The sequence below is a fragment of the Pholcus phalangioides genome, unplaced genomic scaffold, assembly GCF_987345545.1.
Source record: "Pholcus phalangioides strain wild (caught in Gottingen) unplaced genomic scaffold, Ppha-v1.0 ptg000008l_1, whole genome shotgun sequence".
Taxonomy (NCBI): Eukaryota; Metazoa; Arthropoda; class Arachnida; order Araneae; family Pholcidae; genus Pholcus; species Pholcus phalangioides.
In genome coordinates, this window is record NW_028301601.1 from 25366534 (window position 1) to 25383535 (window position 17002).

The 17002-nt window shown below is 38.1% G+C and overlaps 1 protein-coding gene across 1 annotated transcript; it reads left to right on the top strand.

The window, feature by feature from the left end:
• The first annotated feature begins 367 nt into the window (after positions 1 to 367).
• Positions 368 to 14228, top strand: LOC149084082 (tartrate-resistant acid phosphatase type 5-like). The gene is made up of 6 exons (XM_089235447.1): positions 368 to 500; positions 7393 to 7604; positions 8665 to 8789; positions 9488 to 9688; positions 10922 to 11069; positions 13081 to 14228. Exons 1-6 carry the CDS (start codon positions 431 to 433, stop codon positions 13324 to 13326), a joined length of 1002 nt encoding a protein of 333 aa, XP_089091573.1. The 5' UTR covers positions 368 to 430; the 3' UTR covers positions 13327 to 14228.
• The last annotated feature ends 2774 nt before the right edge of the window (positions 14229 to 17002 follow it).

The following is a 17002-nucleotide window of genomic DNA, read 5'->3' on the forward strand; positions in this document are numbered from 1 at the left end:
CCATGAAAAACGGAGGCCCTTATGGGGGGGGGGCACGCGTGACTCTCCCCCACCCCCTAAAACTAGCTTTACCCAAATTTCCTCTCAATTCAAAATGCTGATGGAGTTTGGGGAACTTGGTTTTCGATCGCATTATATTTATTATTTTGTTTGTTCTACAAATGGACTAGAAAATCAATATGAGACCCACTGTAAGTCTTGGGGCAGGACGGAGTGGGTCCCATACTCATGTGTAGGGTTGGAAGTTCTTTTTGTCAAGTAAGCTTTTTTTCACAAGTAACAACATTTCGTTGTGTCTTAATTAGAATTGTGCTTCATCGTGAATCCGCCAGATGAGATTAATCACGCCAAATTTGGCTTTGTTTTCTTCATTTGTTGATATATTGACCCGTATGACGTCAATTTTCGCCCGTTAGCACGTGAATAGTTCATGACCGGTTCAATGGGGAATCAAATGCGATTGATTGTCATTTATGTTTGTTTGACTGCAATTATATTGGGTATGCGATGATAATTTTATATGCATGGCTCTTCTTAAATTTTTTTGATTCTTTTTGAATCGCTTTTTATTATTAATTAAATTGCTTTCATTTTTCTCTTTCGTGTGGGAAATATGAAAGTATTTAATACCTGAAATCGATCTTAAAACTCTGTATGTGTATTCTGTTTCAATGTAATGTTTTTGTAATTATTACATTCGCTGTATCTTTACTAATATCGCAGGTTTTCCATGCTTAAAATTATTACGACAAATAAACAATAAAATTAAATTATTATAAGTATTGTAGCGCCATCTATTGTTGTTATAATCAAACAAGAAAAATTTGTTTCTCTAGTATGCACGTTTCTTATTTTTCGCTGTTGCCAAAAAACTTTACGATCAATTAATGTACTAACATTGGCGTACGCAGGGAAGGAGGGCATGCCCCCCCCCTCCCCAAGGGGTGGGCTGACAAGGCTCCAGCCCTGGGGCCCGGGAGGATTTTAATCATTCTTTTGTTTTTTCACGCTATAAATTCATCATAAAGGGGGCCTCATAAAAGTCTGGTCCGGGGGCCCGTAAAAGATCCCAGCCTAGGGGGCCCTGCTTCAGGATGTGGGGGCCATGAAGGAGGTTTAACCCTCAAGCCGAGATTATAGTGTTATCTTGCAGGAAAACACGTAAACCCCCCCCCCCCCCCAGAAGGGAAAAACATTTAACCCCCTCCCCCGAGAAAATTCTGCGTACGCCTATGTGTACTAATATTATACTTTTGCTTTGTCTGTTTGGCAGTTAGTTTTAGTTTAAAATATTGTATTTCACAGCCTTCAGAATACCATTTTCTGTTACGGGATGTTGGCCTACATTTCTTAAGTGCGGCAGATCTACCCTGATGCAGTGGAACCGCCGAAAAAAGTATTATTCAGATCAGGTCTTATTTACTTACGATTGGCGTTTATAGAACTTCTCAGTCTATAGTCGCCAACCCTGTATTGCGGCTCCGAAAGATCGTCATGATATTACCATACAACGCTTTCTCTGTCTGGAAGTTTCTGTGCATCAGGCATAGGCGGAGATGATAGACTTGGAAGTCTGGGAGGGCACGGTCATTATTATTGCTGGGGGGCACGATGATGATGATGTCAATTCATGTATACATTAGATCAGTTGACTCTACCTTTGACGCTGGGGGCCGTCCCCCCGTATCTCCGCCCATGGCATCAGGCAGACCTACAACACGATACAGTACTTCTGCTTCACGAAAAAGCAGGCACCTGCCATTTTAACTTCAAAATATGGAAGACAGATGGCAGCACCGGTACAGCTCGAAACAAACATCACTAAGGTTTATACAAAAATTGCCACGTTTTCAAGACAAATAAATTCAATTGGTCGAATGGTCGACGCGTTTCGGCTCTTCAATGGAGAGCCGTCATCAGGACTTCGTGGTCAGAATTCACACGAATGAGTCGTGGAGGGGTGATATTTACGTCGGTCGTCCGAAGAGTTCGCCTTTGTATTTGCTGCGTACGAGTGGTCTTTGGATGCAAATTGGGAAGCCATCTGTTGCAAAGTGTTGAAAGTTTTGTCACGACCTCAGTCGTGGCAATTTTTGCGACGTTGAAAACGTGGCAATTTTTGTATACATTAAAACCAGGCAAAGTTTCTCATTTTTGTGATAATCACTAAGGTTATCAGATTCGGAAATTGAGAAAAGAGGACGCCTGCCAGAGCACTCTTGTGATGTCGCATTTCTTAAATTTTACAGTAGAGGAAGCCACTGTGGTAACAAAAAATCCCAAAGAACTTTATGGACCGCTATTTTCTAAATGGAAGTGTTACACTTAAGTATTAAGGAAGTAATTAAACTAGGTTACCAGTTTCGAAAACTGTGAAAGGGAGACGTCTGCGTGCGCACCCGTAATAACGTGCGATTTCCACAACAGATGGCGCCATAATACAGACCAATAAAACCGGCCACGCAATATAATCCTAAGTACATAGCTGCCAAGTCTCCCGAATTTTTCGGGAATCTCCCGAATTTTACCTTCATCGCTCGACCTCCCGAAAAGTTCTTTAATCTCCCGAATTTTTACGAAAATCACAAAAATCCCTAAAATTGTCCCTAAAAATTACCTACTTCATTAAAAAAAATCCCCGCTTATGAAAACAGTCCCTAAGGAATTTCTTGTGGGGCACGAAGCCCTTTTTTTTCCCTTTCGAAATGACGTCACACGTCGTAAATGGGGAAATTCCCTTTTTAAGGAAGTTTTACAAACCCTCTGATGGTAACAAGAAAGTTGTTTGTCTTATCGTGCAGGGAAATGGCTTAGCAGCCAATAGTCCTGGATAATAATTGAAGATTATGGTGATGCACATGTGGTCAAAATTTCTTTTGTTGAAGTTACGTACGTGCGATATAACAAAGCATGAATAATGATAAGCAAAAATATATTTAATAAATTTTAAACATATTTATTCCCCGATGAATTTCCTTTCATCAAACGTTCCAGAAGAGGGCCGACTTTTCCTTTTTGTACAAGTTGTGTTACGGACATAAACATCGGTCATGGAAAGACTACCATCATCACTCATGTGAAATGAAAAAAAAACATCAAGCAAGTGTCACAAAAAGTCAGTGTTCTTAAAAAATTGACGGTGTTTTCCTTCATCTTCCGATGATTTTGGGGGCATTCGCGCAGAATGTTTGTTCACGTTTCTGATTGAACACAATATATATTTTTACATCATTGAAGTTTTGGCCTCCAATTTCACTTGTTTTTTGCGTAGGAATTTTATTTCCAAGGGTTTAACTTCCATGTGTGTAAAATCCCTATTTAATTTGACTTCAGTTTTTGAGTAGGGATTTTATTCCCTACGCTTGAACTTTTGTTTGGAAAATCCCTATTTTATTTGGAAAAATCCCTATTGTATTTATTAGGGAGTGGTTTAAGCGTAAAATACGGGTTTGCGCGAAAATCTCCCGAATTTTCATTTTGAAAAGTTGGCAGCTATGTAAGTATAACTCTGACAATATGAATACGCCAGGACCACACACTTTCCAGCATGTACCACTTTGTTTCAAATTCTCCAGAGGAATGCTTGCGAAGTGCATGTACAGTTAAGTAGCAAAAGTGAGAGTAAAAAGTTGTCCGGTGACCTTACGTCCAGTAGTTCACGGAACAAGAATGTTTTTTTCTCCGCATAATTGTTTACGCCCAGGCTTTTTAGGAAGCGGTTGAAGCCAACTCGTGGGTAAAATGGTTTTTCCGCACTTAACGCTGTTCTTTCCCAAATTTCCTCCATTTTTCGAATTCGAATATCTCTGAATATTCCACTTAGAAACATGGAATGTTTTTGTTAGCATTAAACGAGAAAGGTCAACAACTCTTTCTAATTGGAAGCTAGAGCACAAGGGGAGCGTGTAAAAATTTAGATTTTTTTTTCATTTTATTACACACTGTATTTTCACTCTCAAAACTGATACATTGTAATTGTTGAACGCTTGTTGAACATTTTTAAAATTCGAATCATACCTCTACGACGGACGGTTGATGAAATAAAAGTAGCGCTTGCACTTACAGGCAGGGTTGGGTTTTTACCGGAAGAAACTGGAAGAAATTGAAAAAATTTGCATTAATTGCTATTTAGTTGAAACACACGTAATTAATGCTTGTTATTTCACCTCATTGGTTGTGAAATAACATCAAATATGTTTTAAAAACAATATTTTTTTAACATTTAATTATACATATCTCACCACAACATGTGCAATATTTAATTTTCCTATAAAGCACATATATTGAAACAAATTATTTCAATTGCCACTCAAAATGTTTTAATCTGAGAATGTAATAAATATTATACAGTTTAAATTTTAATTAATACATGTTTGTAGAAAATAATTATTTTCATATTCAGCACACTTGGCATTATATAACTATCAGGAGTAATATGTACGCGTTTAACAAAAATGTAAAAATATTTTAGGAATTATCATAGTATTCGTGTATGATCAACAGGCGTTCCCTATGCAACAAGACCGAAGCTGCTGAGAGACATCAGATATAATAGCCAACTGAAATGCTAAGAAACATTTTTAATCGTAATGTTTTTTCATCATTGCGAGTGACTATCTGTATTTGAAATTTTAAACTGCTCTCAATATAACAGCTACAGAGAAATTGTGCGAATAGTGCTGATTATTATGACGAATGAATAGTGCTTTTTTTAAAAATGCTGGCTTGATGCCTTTATTTGTAAGTCATAAAATTAAGAAATGAAGAGACTATTCTTCCCTATCATTTGTTCTCATGTCTTATCATCTTATCAGTGCTGAATATTAGGATGAAAGATTGAATTCTGAACAGGAACTGTGGCAAAAAAGTACTTATAACATAGGCACGCAAAGTACGTTGGCACATAGTAACTTGTGATTTTAACTGCAAGTGCAAATTTTTTTTTTTTTTAATAATAATAACGTGATCATCACGTATTCCCAAGGGATCACAGTCATACTATCAGTACTTCAGTCATACCATTCAAATTTTAATATAGTATTATGGTAAGAAAGATGTTACATAAAGAAGTAGTGTTAAATATCTGAAATTCTCTTAAAAAAGCTGTGATTGTGTTGAAATGCTTCTAAGTTGTTTTATTATATACGTATATATTTTTTGGATTCACCCACTCAACTTTGGAAAAGCCTAATGGCTGTCATAACAAAAAAGGTTTTGTTACACCATGTTACACTGAACTGATGAAAGTGAAAAATTAGTTTTAAAATGGTTATATATTTCTTGTGAATAAAAGTAATTTGAAGTTCATAAATAAAGGACTTTTTATTCAAATATACAAATAATAAAACCTTTCAAAATTAAAATATAACATTACAGTTGATAAAATACTCCTGTAATAGCAGTAAATTAAGCTTATGATTGCGTAATTTCTTCCCATGGTTTTTTTCAATCTTGGCAGCGACATACCTGATGAACTTTGTATACATGTCAAAATGCTTTTAAGCCCCCTTTCAAATTTTGCAGAACTCAAAAGCATTTCCTCGTCTTTTGCATTCAATCATTCCAAGCTGAGAAATCGATTACAGCATGCAACTACTGCTAAAAACCCTTTTGTTTTCCAATGTTGCACTGCAGTGAGGAAAATGAGGAATTTTATATAATTATTATTTGTAATAATAATCTGTTTTCTAATGATCTTTAAAATAAGATAAAAGTATGGAAGAGATCAGTATCACTTAATAAATTAATAATGTTTGTTTTGTTACTTGTTAAAAATAATTTAAAATAATTTTGTCAATTATAGATTGAAATTAGATAAGTGGATTTTAAATTTTCAATGAAATTTCTGTAGGCCTGATGAAAAGCTTGAGCTAGGTATGTGAGCTTGATCAAAGGACCGATACAATTTTTCTGATTCATTTTACATGTACATAGTTAAATTGTCATAGACCTAATTCAAATTTATTAGAGGTGTTAAAATGTATTTGCCATATCTTACATTGTAGTGCAAATGATGAATACGAAAGGAAGACTGGTTTTTTCCGTTTGGAAGAGAAGCAAGGTCGGCAGTTTTTTTCCAAGCGGAAGAGACTGTCCAACTCTTCAAAACACTGATGCAGTTATTAATTTGCATTCATAATTAAATTAGTGAAATTAAATTTGTTTAATGTCATAAAAAATATACATTAGCTATATCTAAAGCATAAATTCTAACATGTATGATAAATTATTGGAGGAAAACTAGTTTCTTCCGGCTGGTTTTTTTCCGTGGTTTTTCCCGCTTTGGAAGAAACTGTCCAACCCTGCTTACAGGACACCCTGTATAGCAGCAAGTGAAGGTACACCAACGGCTGATCGAATTTTACGTTCTTATTTATTGATATATTTGACTGTACATTCATTGATGCCGTAATAACGGAAAACCGCAGCAATGAAGCCAACTTTTGCGAATATTTCGAATTTTTCTTGCAAGTTTTTCACTTTCAGAATCATTTAAACAACAGTCTTGTTCAAATATTTTTAGAAGTACCAGAAAAACCTTTAAAAGAGATTTTTTTAAATGTTCATTTAAAACATACAACTTATATTTTGTTTTCCGATATATACGAGGTGTTTTTCAAAAAAATCTGAGAAAGAGACAGCGAATACCGAGGGCCGACTGTGGGTTGCATAGATAACACGGCGTATAGCATTTTACTGGCAAACCTTGGATCATAGAGGCATACTTCCAATTAGAAAAAGTATCCAGATAGGTCATCCATGTTACCAGGGATTGTATAGGTATTAAAATTAAAATTAAAACTTTTTATAGTCCCCGTGTGCCCAAAAACCCATCTAGAAAGTTTTTGCCCTGTCTCTTCTGAGGCCAACTAAAAAAATTCCACGTTTCCAAGTGCTATATTTACTGAGATATTCAAATTCGTAAAGCGGAGGAAAGTTGGGGAAAAAACAGCATTAAATATACGGGTAAAAACCATTTCTCTGGATAAAAAATAAACCATAAGTAAAATAAGAGCCGATATTAAGTCTGAGTTCATGTAACTTCAGAGACGAAAACAGATTTTATACTTATTTTTTAAGTTTTTCCCCACGAAAATTGACATTCTTTAAAAAACTTGGCTTTTTGCGATCCTATGGCGACGTGGACTCGACATAGGACCGCATCAGGAAACAACGATAATTCATTGTTACAACGATCCTTACGATGATAGAAAGCCCCCCCCCCCCCCGTCAATTCAGCTTTTTATAGCAAAATTCATAAGCTATACAAAAACCACAAAGAGATGAACATCCAGGGACCTTTCTCATTGTGAGGGAGTCGTTATGAAATACGAACTGTAACGAACAAACCTCTGGACCGCAAAGTGTTGATACGAAAAAAACATTTTTCAGGTATACATTCAGAAACAACAAATACTTTGAGATTTTTCCTACTTGGAGATTGGGGTGGCATCCCATTTTGGCCATATTGCACCCCCGTTCAAATCGGTGTCAGCAAGATCATGTCTGATATTTCGTCGGAATTGAAAATGAACTTCGTGTTGAGTTTGGGTGATAACTTCTATTTGAATGGAGTCAAAGATGATCGTGATCCGAGATTCAGGGTAAGTGTTTCCAAAATGTTTTTCATTACAAATTAATGATAATATTCCACATTTTCAATTACATTATGTTTATCAATAAATAGTGCAGTAGAGCAGCCATAGTCCAAAGATGATCTTGATCTAGATTCAATAGTGAGGGCCGAGAAACAAACACTATCCTCAGACACATAGGTGTCGGAACCTAGGGACTGAGGCCATTTGACCTCCAACCCCCGATAATTTCTGAGAAAACAATATAATGCATTCTCTTCTGTGTACGCGCTTGAGTCCTGTAATTACGGGGCAACAAGCAACTTTCAGCCCCTCTTTCCCCAATGTTTTCTTCATGCCGGTGCCACTGTTCAAACACCAGTTACACAGATTGTTTCAAATGATTGGAGAGTTTTGTGATTTCACAATCTCCCTTGGTATATGACCACAAAACTCAACGGTGAAATAGAAAATCGATCTCATGATTACGTACTTATTACTACGGGCACAAAAAGGGGACATATCTGCAAACGCAAAAGTAGGCATGCATTTGCTTCAGCAGTATGAGAAAACGCGTGGGTGATGTCGTAAAAATACGTTCTACTGTGGCCATCTTTGACTTTGATATGATTTTTTTTATGTATCAAGATATTGAATCGTTAAATCTCCGGGCTCATGTGTTAAGACGACACCGGTTGCGTGATATCTGATGCAGAGTCCTTTAGGGATGTTCAAAAATTGCAGCCGTACCGTGCTTTGCACATTATCCGTTAACCGCTAATAATAAATAATCGTACACCTAGAAGAATACTGTCACAACTGAAAAATCACGAAATTTAATTAATTCCATATTCAAAACAATTTTTTTTTCTCTACAAGTAAATAATAGTGACATTCCTGTAGCTAAATAACGAAAATAAATTTCATTTTTACAATACAAAGGGCTGCCTACAAGAACGAAACTTCTGGTACTTAACGAAACTTTTGTAACTGGCCTCTAAGCACCAGAAGTCTCGTGGTAGAGATGTTTGTTTGAAGAATTTTTTCGTTGTTAGACGTTTCTAGCTGTATGTACTACATGATTATACAGGATACATTTGAAAAAGCTTACAGCTCGAGATATCTCCAGATGCCTTGGTTCATATTGGCTGGTAACCATGATCATCATGGAAACATGACCGCTCAACTGGATTACACGCTGCTGTCGAACCGATGGTATGTTTGTAAGTTTTACTAATCGATGAAATATCCCCGAATAATTGTATTTTTGATGCAACCCTGAACCTGGACCGTCTTAACTCATGGCTCACGGCCTAGGAGCCTTAAGTTCGCTAGCTGGCCTCGTGATAACGAGATTCGATAAGGTCCTCCAACCACGAGATGAGACAGCACGTCACGTCAGACGATTCTGTTCTTTTCCAGAAGAACAAGGCAAACCTGAAAGATCAGTCACTGATGAGCTATTCTCGATGCGCATGCGCCCACCCGGGCACCCCAGGAAAGAAAGACCTCACAAAAATGAGTTCTGATTGAAATTTTCAAGAGTAAGCAGGTAAATTTGCTAGGTAGTGCCTCAGAAAAATCACTTGGCCTGGGGGGGGGGGGCACGACACTCTAGCACAAGACGGCCCTGTGCACAATTAATTGTTTTATCTAAAAGAATTGAATAAAATTCCTCCAAGACGTACCATTATGTAGCCGTCTCATTTCGTGCTTGGAGGACTATTATTCGCATGTAAAGGAATTGGTAGGCAGGCACTTTTAGGTCACTTTCACTAAAAAATCAACATTTATGTCAATTTTCCAATAAGAGATTAAACCGACCTGACGATGTGTAACAAAATTTTTCCCTTTTATGTTTCTCTCTCCCTCTCTCTTATGTGTACAAAATTTTAAAATTTTCTCTTAAGTAGGAATTTTCCTGACCTCTATTACAAGAAATCTTTCACAATTTCACCATCAACGGTCCTGGATATTTTCATGATTGACACCGTGCTGTTATGTGGAAACACGGGACTCGATAACGAAGAGCGACAACCGGTGTTGCAACAGCAAGACATCCCAGCGTCTGAGAAACAATGGCAATGGTTGGAGGATGGACTGAGATCGTCAAGGTAGACATCGGAATTTAGTACAATGTGTCTCGAAGAATTATTCTATGGCCAACAATTCATGGTTTGTTTGTTTTTTTCGCCTATCAACTCATCATTGATGGCGCATGGTTCATTTTTTCCAGAATCTGAGACGGGAGAATAGCGTCTAGATTGAGTTGCCACAGATTAAAGACTAATTACTTTTATTTTGTGTCCAAAATATACTGCGATACTATTTGGCTGAAAAGCCTACAATCGTCCCTCTTCTTTAAAAAAAAAATTCTCATAAATGACTTTTTTTTGTACGTCGCAGAATGCTCACATCTCCGCTTTTATTTGCTAGCAGCTGCATTTGCAATTTCACACTTCAAAAATATGGAAGACAGGTGTCAGCACAAGTGAAAAAAGTAGTAGTAGTAGATTCGTTCGCTCTCTCAAATGAGAAGGCACTCTTGTACCACCCCCCCCCCCACGGCAGATGTGGGTTACTTTCAATACGATTAATTAGGATGCTATTTTGCAAATACTATAGAAATGGGTTTTCTTCCTCTGCCAGGACGAACAGCCAACGATCCTGTAGTTTCAAATTTCGTTATCGTACTCCGAGGATTTTTAACATTCATTGGACATTTTTGAATCTTCTTCCAACTCCGATATTTCCGTATTTACTGCGGAACTGTTGTTTTAGTAAAACAATTAGACCAAGAAAGCGCGATCTCGTAAACTTATCGTCATTGTGAGCATCAAACACATTGAGAAACAAGATCTTCGTGAATGTTTCTAGGTTTTACAACAGCTGCTGCGTGACATCGCATAAATTTACATGTTTACGACAGGTATTCAAACTGAACTTCCCTCTGGTAGCGACATGTACAACCAATTTTTTCCCCCTGAAACAAATTCCTATCACTTCAATGGAAGCCCACACCCTATTAGTTTTCCGACAAAACTAGAGAGAGAGAGAGAACTTCCATTGCTATTTTTTTCCAGCTTTCGACCAGACTTTTCTAGAGCTACCGGATTCCGAAACTTAGAAATGAGGATAAATGCACGAGCACTCTTGCCTACGTCACTTACATATTTTCACAACAGATGGCACCTCTGCACCAACAAAGAACAACAACTGTTTTCCAACCACATGCAGACACATATATTTTTTTTTGGGAGGGGGGGGGGTGTATTTTTCTAAATATTAGTGTTTCCATCATTTAACAATTGAGACAAAAAATAATTAATATCACGTTTATTTTTCAGGGCTAACTATTTGCTAGTTTGTGGGCATTATCCTGTGTATTCCGTCGGGTTTCATGGCAATACAGAATGTCTTGTTCAACGTCTCATCCCTCTTCTTCAAAAATATCGTGTACATGCGTACATCAGTGGCCATGATCACAATATACAGGTAGTTATGTATTTCGGTTCTCAACACAATTTGTGTCTACAGTAGACATAAAATGCTAATTATATACGATTCAATTTTCCCAAACTTTACCCCTCACAAAGGCAATTGCTTCCTAATATTTTTATTACTGAGAACTAACAGTGTACACGTGAGGCAAACGCTGTATTGTCACGAGTTCAAAAGATGTATCAAGTTCAAAAAAAAAATGTAAAGAGTTCAAAAGAAGTGGCGTCTTAACACTTAGGCTAATGGGACCAGGAATACAAACAAAACCAATTAATTGAAGATAATTCGGTAATTCTAAATTATAACAATTTCTTAAATTATTTCTTTGATTGATTTTGAGTTTAATAATTCTGGATTTTAGATCGATCTGAAATTATTTTTCTCATTAATTTTGAATTTTCAATCACTTGGAAACATTTGTTTTAATAAATCTGATACTACTTTTCTACTACTTCTTTTAAACTATTCCTGCCTGAATATCTCATTCTGGAATTTTCATTTATTCTGAATCGTTCCTTCCTGTAATTCCGAAATCATTTCCTTCATTTATACTAGAACTATTCGAAATTATCATTCTGAAATTATTTCTTCTCAATAATTTGAAGTTATATTTTTTCCCAATATTATGTTCTAGTTATTTTTCCCCCCCCCAACAATTCTGTTTTGTTTCTCTCAATAATTCTGAAATAACTTTCTTTTCATAACAATTCTAGTTATTGGTTATTTTTTCCTCAATGTAATTTTGCTTTTTTCGTTTTCTTTCCTCAATTACTAGATTTAACTCTCTCTCTCTCTCTCGTCCCTATTTTCTTTTTTTTGCCTTAAAGGCTCCAACTAGAGTATTTACTTATAATTCATGTTCATCTACACCTACAGGAACCCATTATTTATCTCTTCGTGATTTTTTTTTTCTTTTTTTTTTTACGTAATATAATATAACGATTGAGTAAATTTTTCAAAAATATAGTAAAAGCAATACTTTTTATCTCGTTAGAGATGTCTTGGGGGAATCTTAAGAGTCACAAAGAACCCCGGTTGAGAGACGCGGATACAGACCAACATCTCTAAAATAGCATCCGGAAAATTTTCCTCCCCGACCTTCCGTCCCCCGGAAATTCCGCCCTGAACATATGAGTAATCAGGTGAGGAAGTGAGCGAACATATGAGTGACCAAGTGAGGAAGTGAGTGACCGTATGAGTGACCAAGTGAGGAAGTGAGTGACCGTATGAGTGACCAAGTGAGGAAGTGAGTGACCGTATGAGTAAGTGAATGCGAGTGACTATATGAGTAAGTGAATGCGAGTGACTATATGAGTAAGTGAATGCGAGTGACTATATGAGTAAGTGAGAGTGAGTGACTGTATGGTTGATAGCCCCGTCGCATGAGCCCACCCGGGCACGGTCCGGGGGCCTCAGGAGAAGAAGGGCCTCACAAATATGAGATCAGGTTAACACTTTCTAGAATTTACCAGTTAGGGTGTCAGAAAAACCACTTGGCCCGGGGGCCCATGATGCTCTCAAAACGGTCCTGATGGTTGAGTGAATGATCAAATGAGTGACTGTAAGAGTGAGTGAGGGACAATATGAGTGAGTAAGTGTCCGTATTAGGGACCAAGTGAGCTCATGACTGATCATGGTCATTCACCCATTCAGTTGTCACACTCATACGGTCACTCACAAATTAAATTCGTCACTCACCCTGTTAGTCATACAGTCCCTTACTTGGTCACTCATTTGGTCACTTAATTAGTCACTCATCCACTCATTTGGTCACTTAATTGGTCACTCATCCACTCATTTGGTCACTTAATTGGTCACTCATCCACTCATTTGGTCACTTAATTGGTCACGCATGCAGTCAGGGAAGGTGAAATGTCCGGGGTGAAGTGCCAAGGGCGAAATTTGCATAAACCCTCTAAAATCTTGTCACTCACTTGTCATAATATTGCTCTCGGAAAGGTAGAATAATTTGTTTTGTTTTGTTTTGTTTTCACTCTCTCCGCAGCATATTCAGCCAAAAGGAGCTTCATGGACAGTGAACTATTTTGTAATTGGAACGGGGAACTTCATTGACCCACAAACAAGGAATATTCATAAGATTCCACCGAAATCTCTGATGTTTCACTGGGGCGACATTTTCTCGTTAGGGGCTTCATCATTCATTGAAGTCAACGAGCAGAACACGACGATATATTTCCACCGGTCATCACACGAACAGCTTTATAACTTTACACTCATCCCACGGTCGTAATGTTTTCAGTGAAACACATGCCAAACTTTTTCCGTGTCGTGTCCGGAAAATTCACCGTTAGGAAAATTCACCGTTAGGAAAATTCATCGTTAGGAAAATTCATCGCAGAAGAAAATAGTCGTCACTCACTCACCCTTTTGGTCGTTCATTAAAGAATGCGCATGGAGATTGATTATTTTTTGTTGATATTTTCATGTCGGTGAATTTTTCAAACGATGTTTTCCTGTTGGTGAATTTATACATGATAAACTTTCCAATCGATAAATTTTTTGCATGATGAATTTTTCTGTCGGTGAATTTCCCTGTCGGCGTATTTTTTTTACACAATGAATTGTATTCTTGTTGGTGAATTTTTCACACGATGAATTTTCCTTTCAGTGAATATTTACTATACAATTAATTTTTTCTGTTGGTGAAATTTTTTTTCGATGAATTTTCCTGTCAGAGAATTTACTCTATACAATGAATTTCTCTGTCGGTCAATTTTTATACAATGAATTTTCATGTCGGCGAATTGTTTTATGCAATGTATTACATTCTTGTCAGTGAATCCTTTATGCGATGAACTTTTTACACAATGATTTTCCTCTCTGTGAATTTTTTACACGATGAATTTTTTACATGTGAAATTTTTTTTTATACAATGAATTTTCTTGTTGATGAATTTCCTTATACCGGGAATTTTTTTCATGATTGTGATGTGATGTAATGCTGTATGTATACGCTTCTATCGATAACTTCTCTGATCTTTTAAGTTATATGGAAATTACTTAGAATGTACCGTTATACAACGTGTATGAAGCCTATATACACTCTGCAGCGGTGTATAATCCGTGTAAATTTCTGGCAGTTATTTTTATTACCAACAAACGAAATGTAATAAATAGGAAGGCTTGTTGGTTACGCGGGTTTTTTTAATGATCTTTATACACGCATGTAATGCGCCATCTGGTACTTAAAAAATTATTTTAAACAAATTAAAAAAAAAAAACAAGAAAACGTTCGTTGTAACCATCTAACAAAAAACAAATCTGCAAATGATGAGCTTCGTCTGTACAGTCGAATCCCGTTATAGCGAGAATCCCGTTTTAACGAACACTTTTCTAATCCCCCAAATAAGTTTACAGAGGAACAATGCCAGGTAACCTGGAATTCCTTTATAACGAAATTCCGTTTTAACGAAGTGGTTCCTCCGGTCTCTTGGTGTTCGTTATAACGGGATTCGACTGTAATAAGCACTAAGAAATTCAAGCATATTTTTTTTATAGGTGTAAATCTTGTGAGTTATACGGAAGATATTACGGTTATAACGATGATAGAATTATCAGTGATCAGCGCTTGAAATGTGTCGAATCAGCTATTTATACTATAACCTAATAATTATTATGACCATGTGTGTTGCCAATCTGTTCGAGATTTACAAACAATGTGGAAATGTTGCAAAAAGGTCGAATAATTCTGATAAAATAAATAATAATCTTTCATAATGAAGAATCTCAGAGGAGTTGCAGCTTATAAAAAGCAGTCAAAACAGGGGTTATCAGTGGCTCCTTTCCCCCCCCCCCCCGATCTTATGCAAATCTTAGGTAAATATTTCTGGCGATCCCTTCTAATTTCCTAGTGAAGTTAAAATTAAATTAAATTCTAGTTTAGTCGAGTAGGTGCTTGGACCATGTGCCCCCCCCCCGCACACTGGAGCAGAGCCCCTGGGCTGGGACCTTTGGCGGGCCTTCAGACCAGACTATTCTCGCGCACCCTTTATAGTGAATTATGGAAAGAAAGAACAAAAAAATGATGGGAATCGTCCCGGGCTCCACGGCTGGAGCCCGGTCAGCCCCCACCCAGTTGTGGGGGCTATGGCCTGGACCCTCAAGCTATCGGCCTCCCATTTCTGTAAGCCAATGGGAAGAGGGGCACCTTAATTCATCAGCTGTATTATCTGGACATACTCACGAATTGAAAATGTTTCAAATTTTTTGAGGGGAAATATGTAGATCAGGCCAGATATGAGTCATTTTGTCGCTCGCGGGCCAGAAACTTCTAAGAAAGGATGACCATATGGGTTCACGGAATCTTTGCCCCCGACATCTCGCCCCTGTTACATTTGGTCCCCGGAAATTTCGCCCCGGTATATTCGACCCCTGAAAATTTCACCCCAGATATTTCACAACGAACATTTCACCTGCTCTGACCATATGAGCGACCCGGTGAGTGACCACTTGAGTGACCCTATCAGTGATCAAGTGAATTGGACATTATACCCCTGACATTTCGCCTGCCCTGACCGTATGAGAGAACATATGAATGATGGTACAAGTGACCGCATGAGTAACCAAGTGCGCTGGACATTTGACATCCGTGACAATTAACCTGCCCTGACAGTATGAATGACCGTACGAATAAACATGTGAATGATGGTGTGAGTGACAGTATGAATGATCAAGTAAGTTAGACATTTAGCCCCCGATGGTATTTTGCCTGCCCTGACCGTGTGAGTGACCGTATGAATGATCAAGTAAGTTGGACATTTAGTCCCTGATGGTATTTTGCCTGCCCTGACCATGTGAGTGACCAAGTGAGTTGCCATGTGAGTGACCAAGTGAGTTACCCTATGAGTGATCAAGTGAACTGGACATTTACTCCCTTCACATTTCGCTTGCCCTGACCGTATGAGCGATGGTATGAATGACCGTATGTGTGAACAGATGATTGATGGTAAGAATGACCATGTAAGTTACCGTATGAGTGATAAAGTGAGTTGGATATCTGCTTGTGACACTTTGCCTGCCTTGACCAAGTGAGTGACCAAGTGAGTTGAACATATACTTCCTGACATTTCACCTGCCCTGACCGCACGAGCAATGGCATGAGTGACCGTATAGTGAACATATGAATGATTGTATGAGTGACCTCATGTATGATCAAGTAAGTTATTTTATATCGGTAGACATTTACAGATTGGCATTTCACCTGCCATGACCGTATGAATGACCGTAGAAATGACCGCAGGAGTAACAAAGTGAGTGACAAAGTAAGTGATCGTACACTGAAGAGCCAAAAAAACTGGTTCACCTGCCTAATATCGTGTAGGGCCCCCGCGAGCCCGCAGAAGTGCCGCAACACGACGTGGCATGGACTCGACTAATGTCTGAAGTAGTGCTGGAGGTAATTGGCACCATGAATCCTGCAGGGCTGTCCATAAATCCGTAGGAGTAAGAGGGGGTGGAGATCTCTTCTGAACAGCACGTTGCAAGGCATCCCAGATATGTTCAATAATGTTCATGTCTGGGGATTTTGGTGGCCAGCAGAAGTGTCTAAAGTCAGCAGAGTGTTCCTGGAGCCACTTTGTAGCAATTCTGGACGTGTGGGGTGCCGTATTGTCCTGCTGAAATTGTCCAAGTCCGTCGGAATGCACAATGGACATGAATGGGTGTTCAGACAGGATGCTTACGTACCTGTCACCTGTCAGAGTCGTATGTAGACGTATCAGAGATCCCATATCACGCCAACTGCACACGCCTCATACCATCACAGAGCCTCCACCAGCTTGAACAGTCCCCTGTTGACATGTAGGGTCCATGGATTCATGAGGTTGTCTCCATACCCGTACACGTCCATCAGCTCGAAGCAATTGGAACCGAGACTCGTCAGACCAGGCAACGTGTTTCCAGTCCTC

What these genes read in the sequence shown, in the direction of transcription:
- LOC149084082 (XM_089235447.1), top strand. Translation starts at nt 431, where the DNA reads ATGACCGGTTCAATGGGGAATCAAATGCGATTGATTGTCATTTATGTT. An exon ending in ATCGTGATCCGAGATTCAGG is followed by an intron (nt 7,605 to 8,664) that starts GTAAGTGTTTCC and finishes ATGATTATACAG; the next exon opens with GATACATTTGAAAAAGCTTA. An exon ending in GCCATGATCACAATATACAG is followed by an intron (nt 11,070 to 13,080) that starts GTAGTTATGTAT and finishes CTCTCTCCGCAG; the next exon opens with CATATTCAGCCAAAAGGAGC.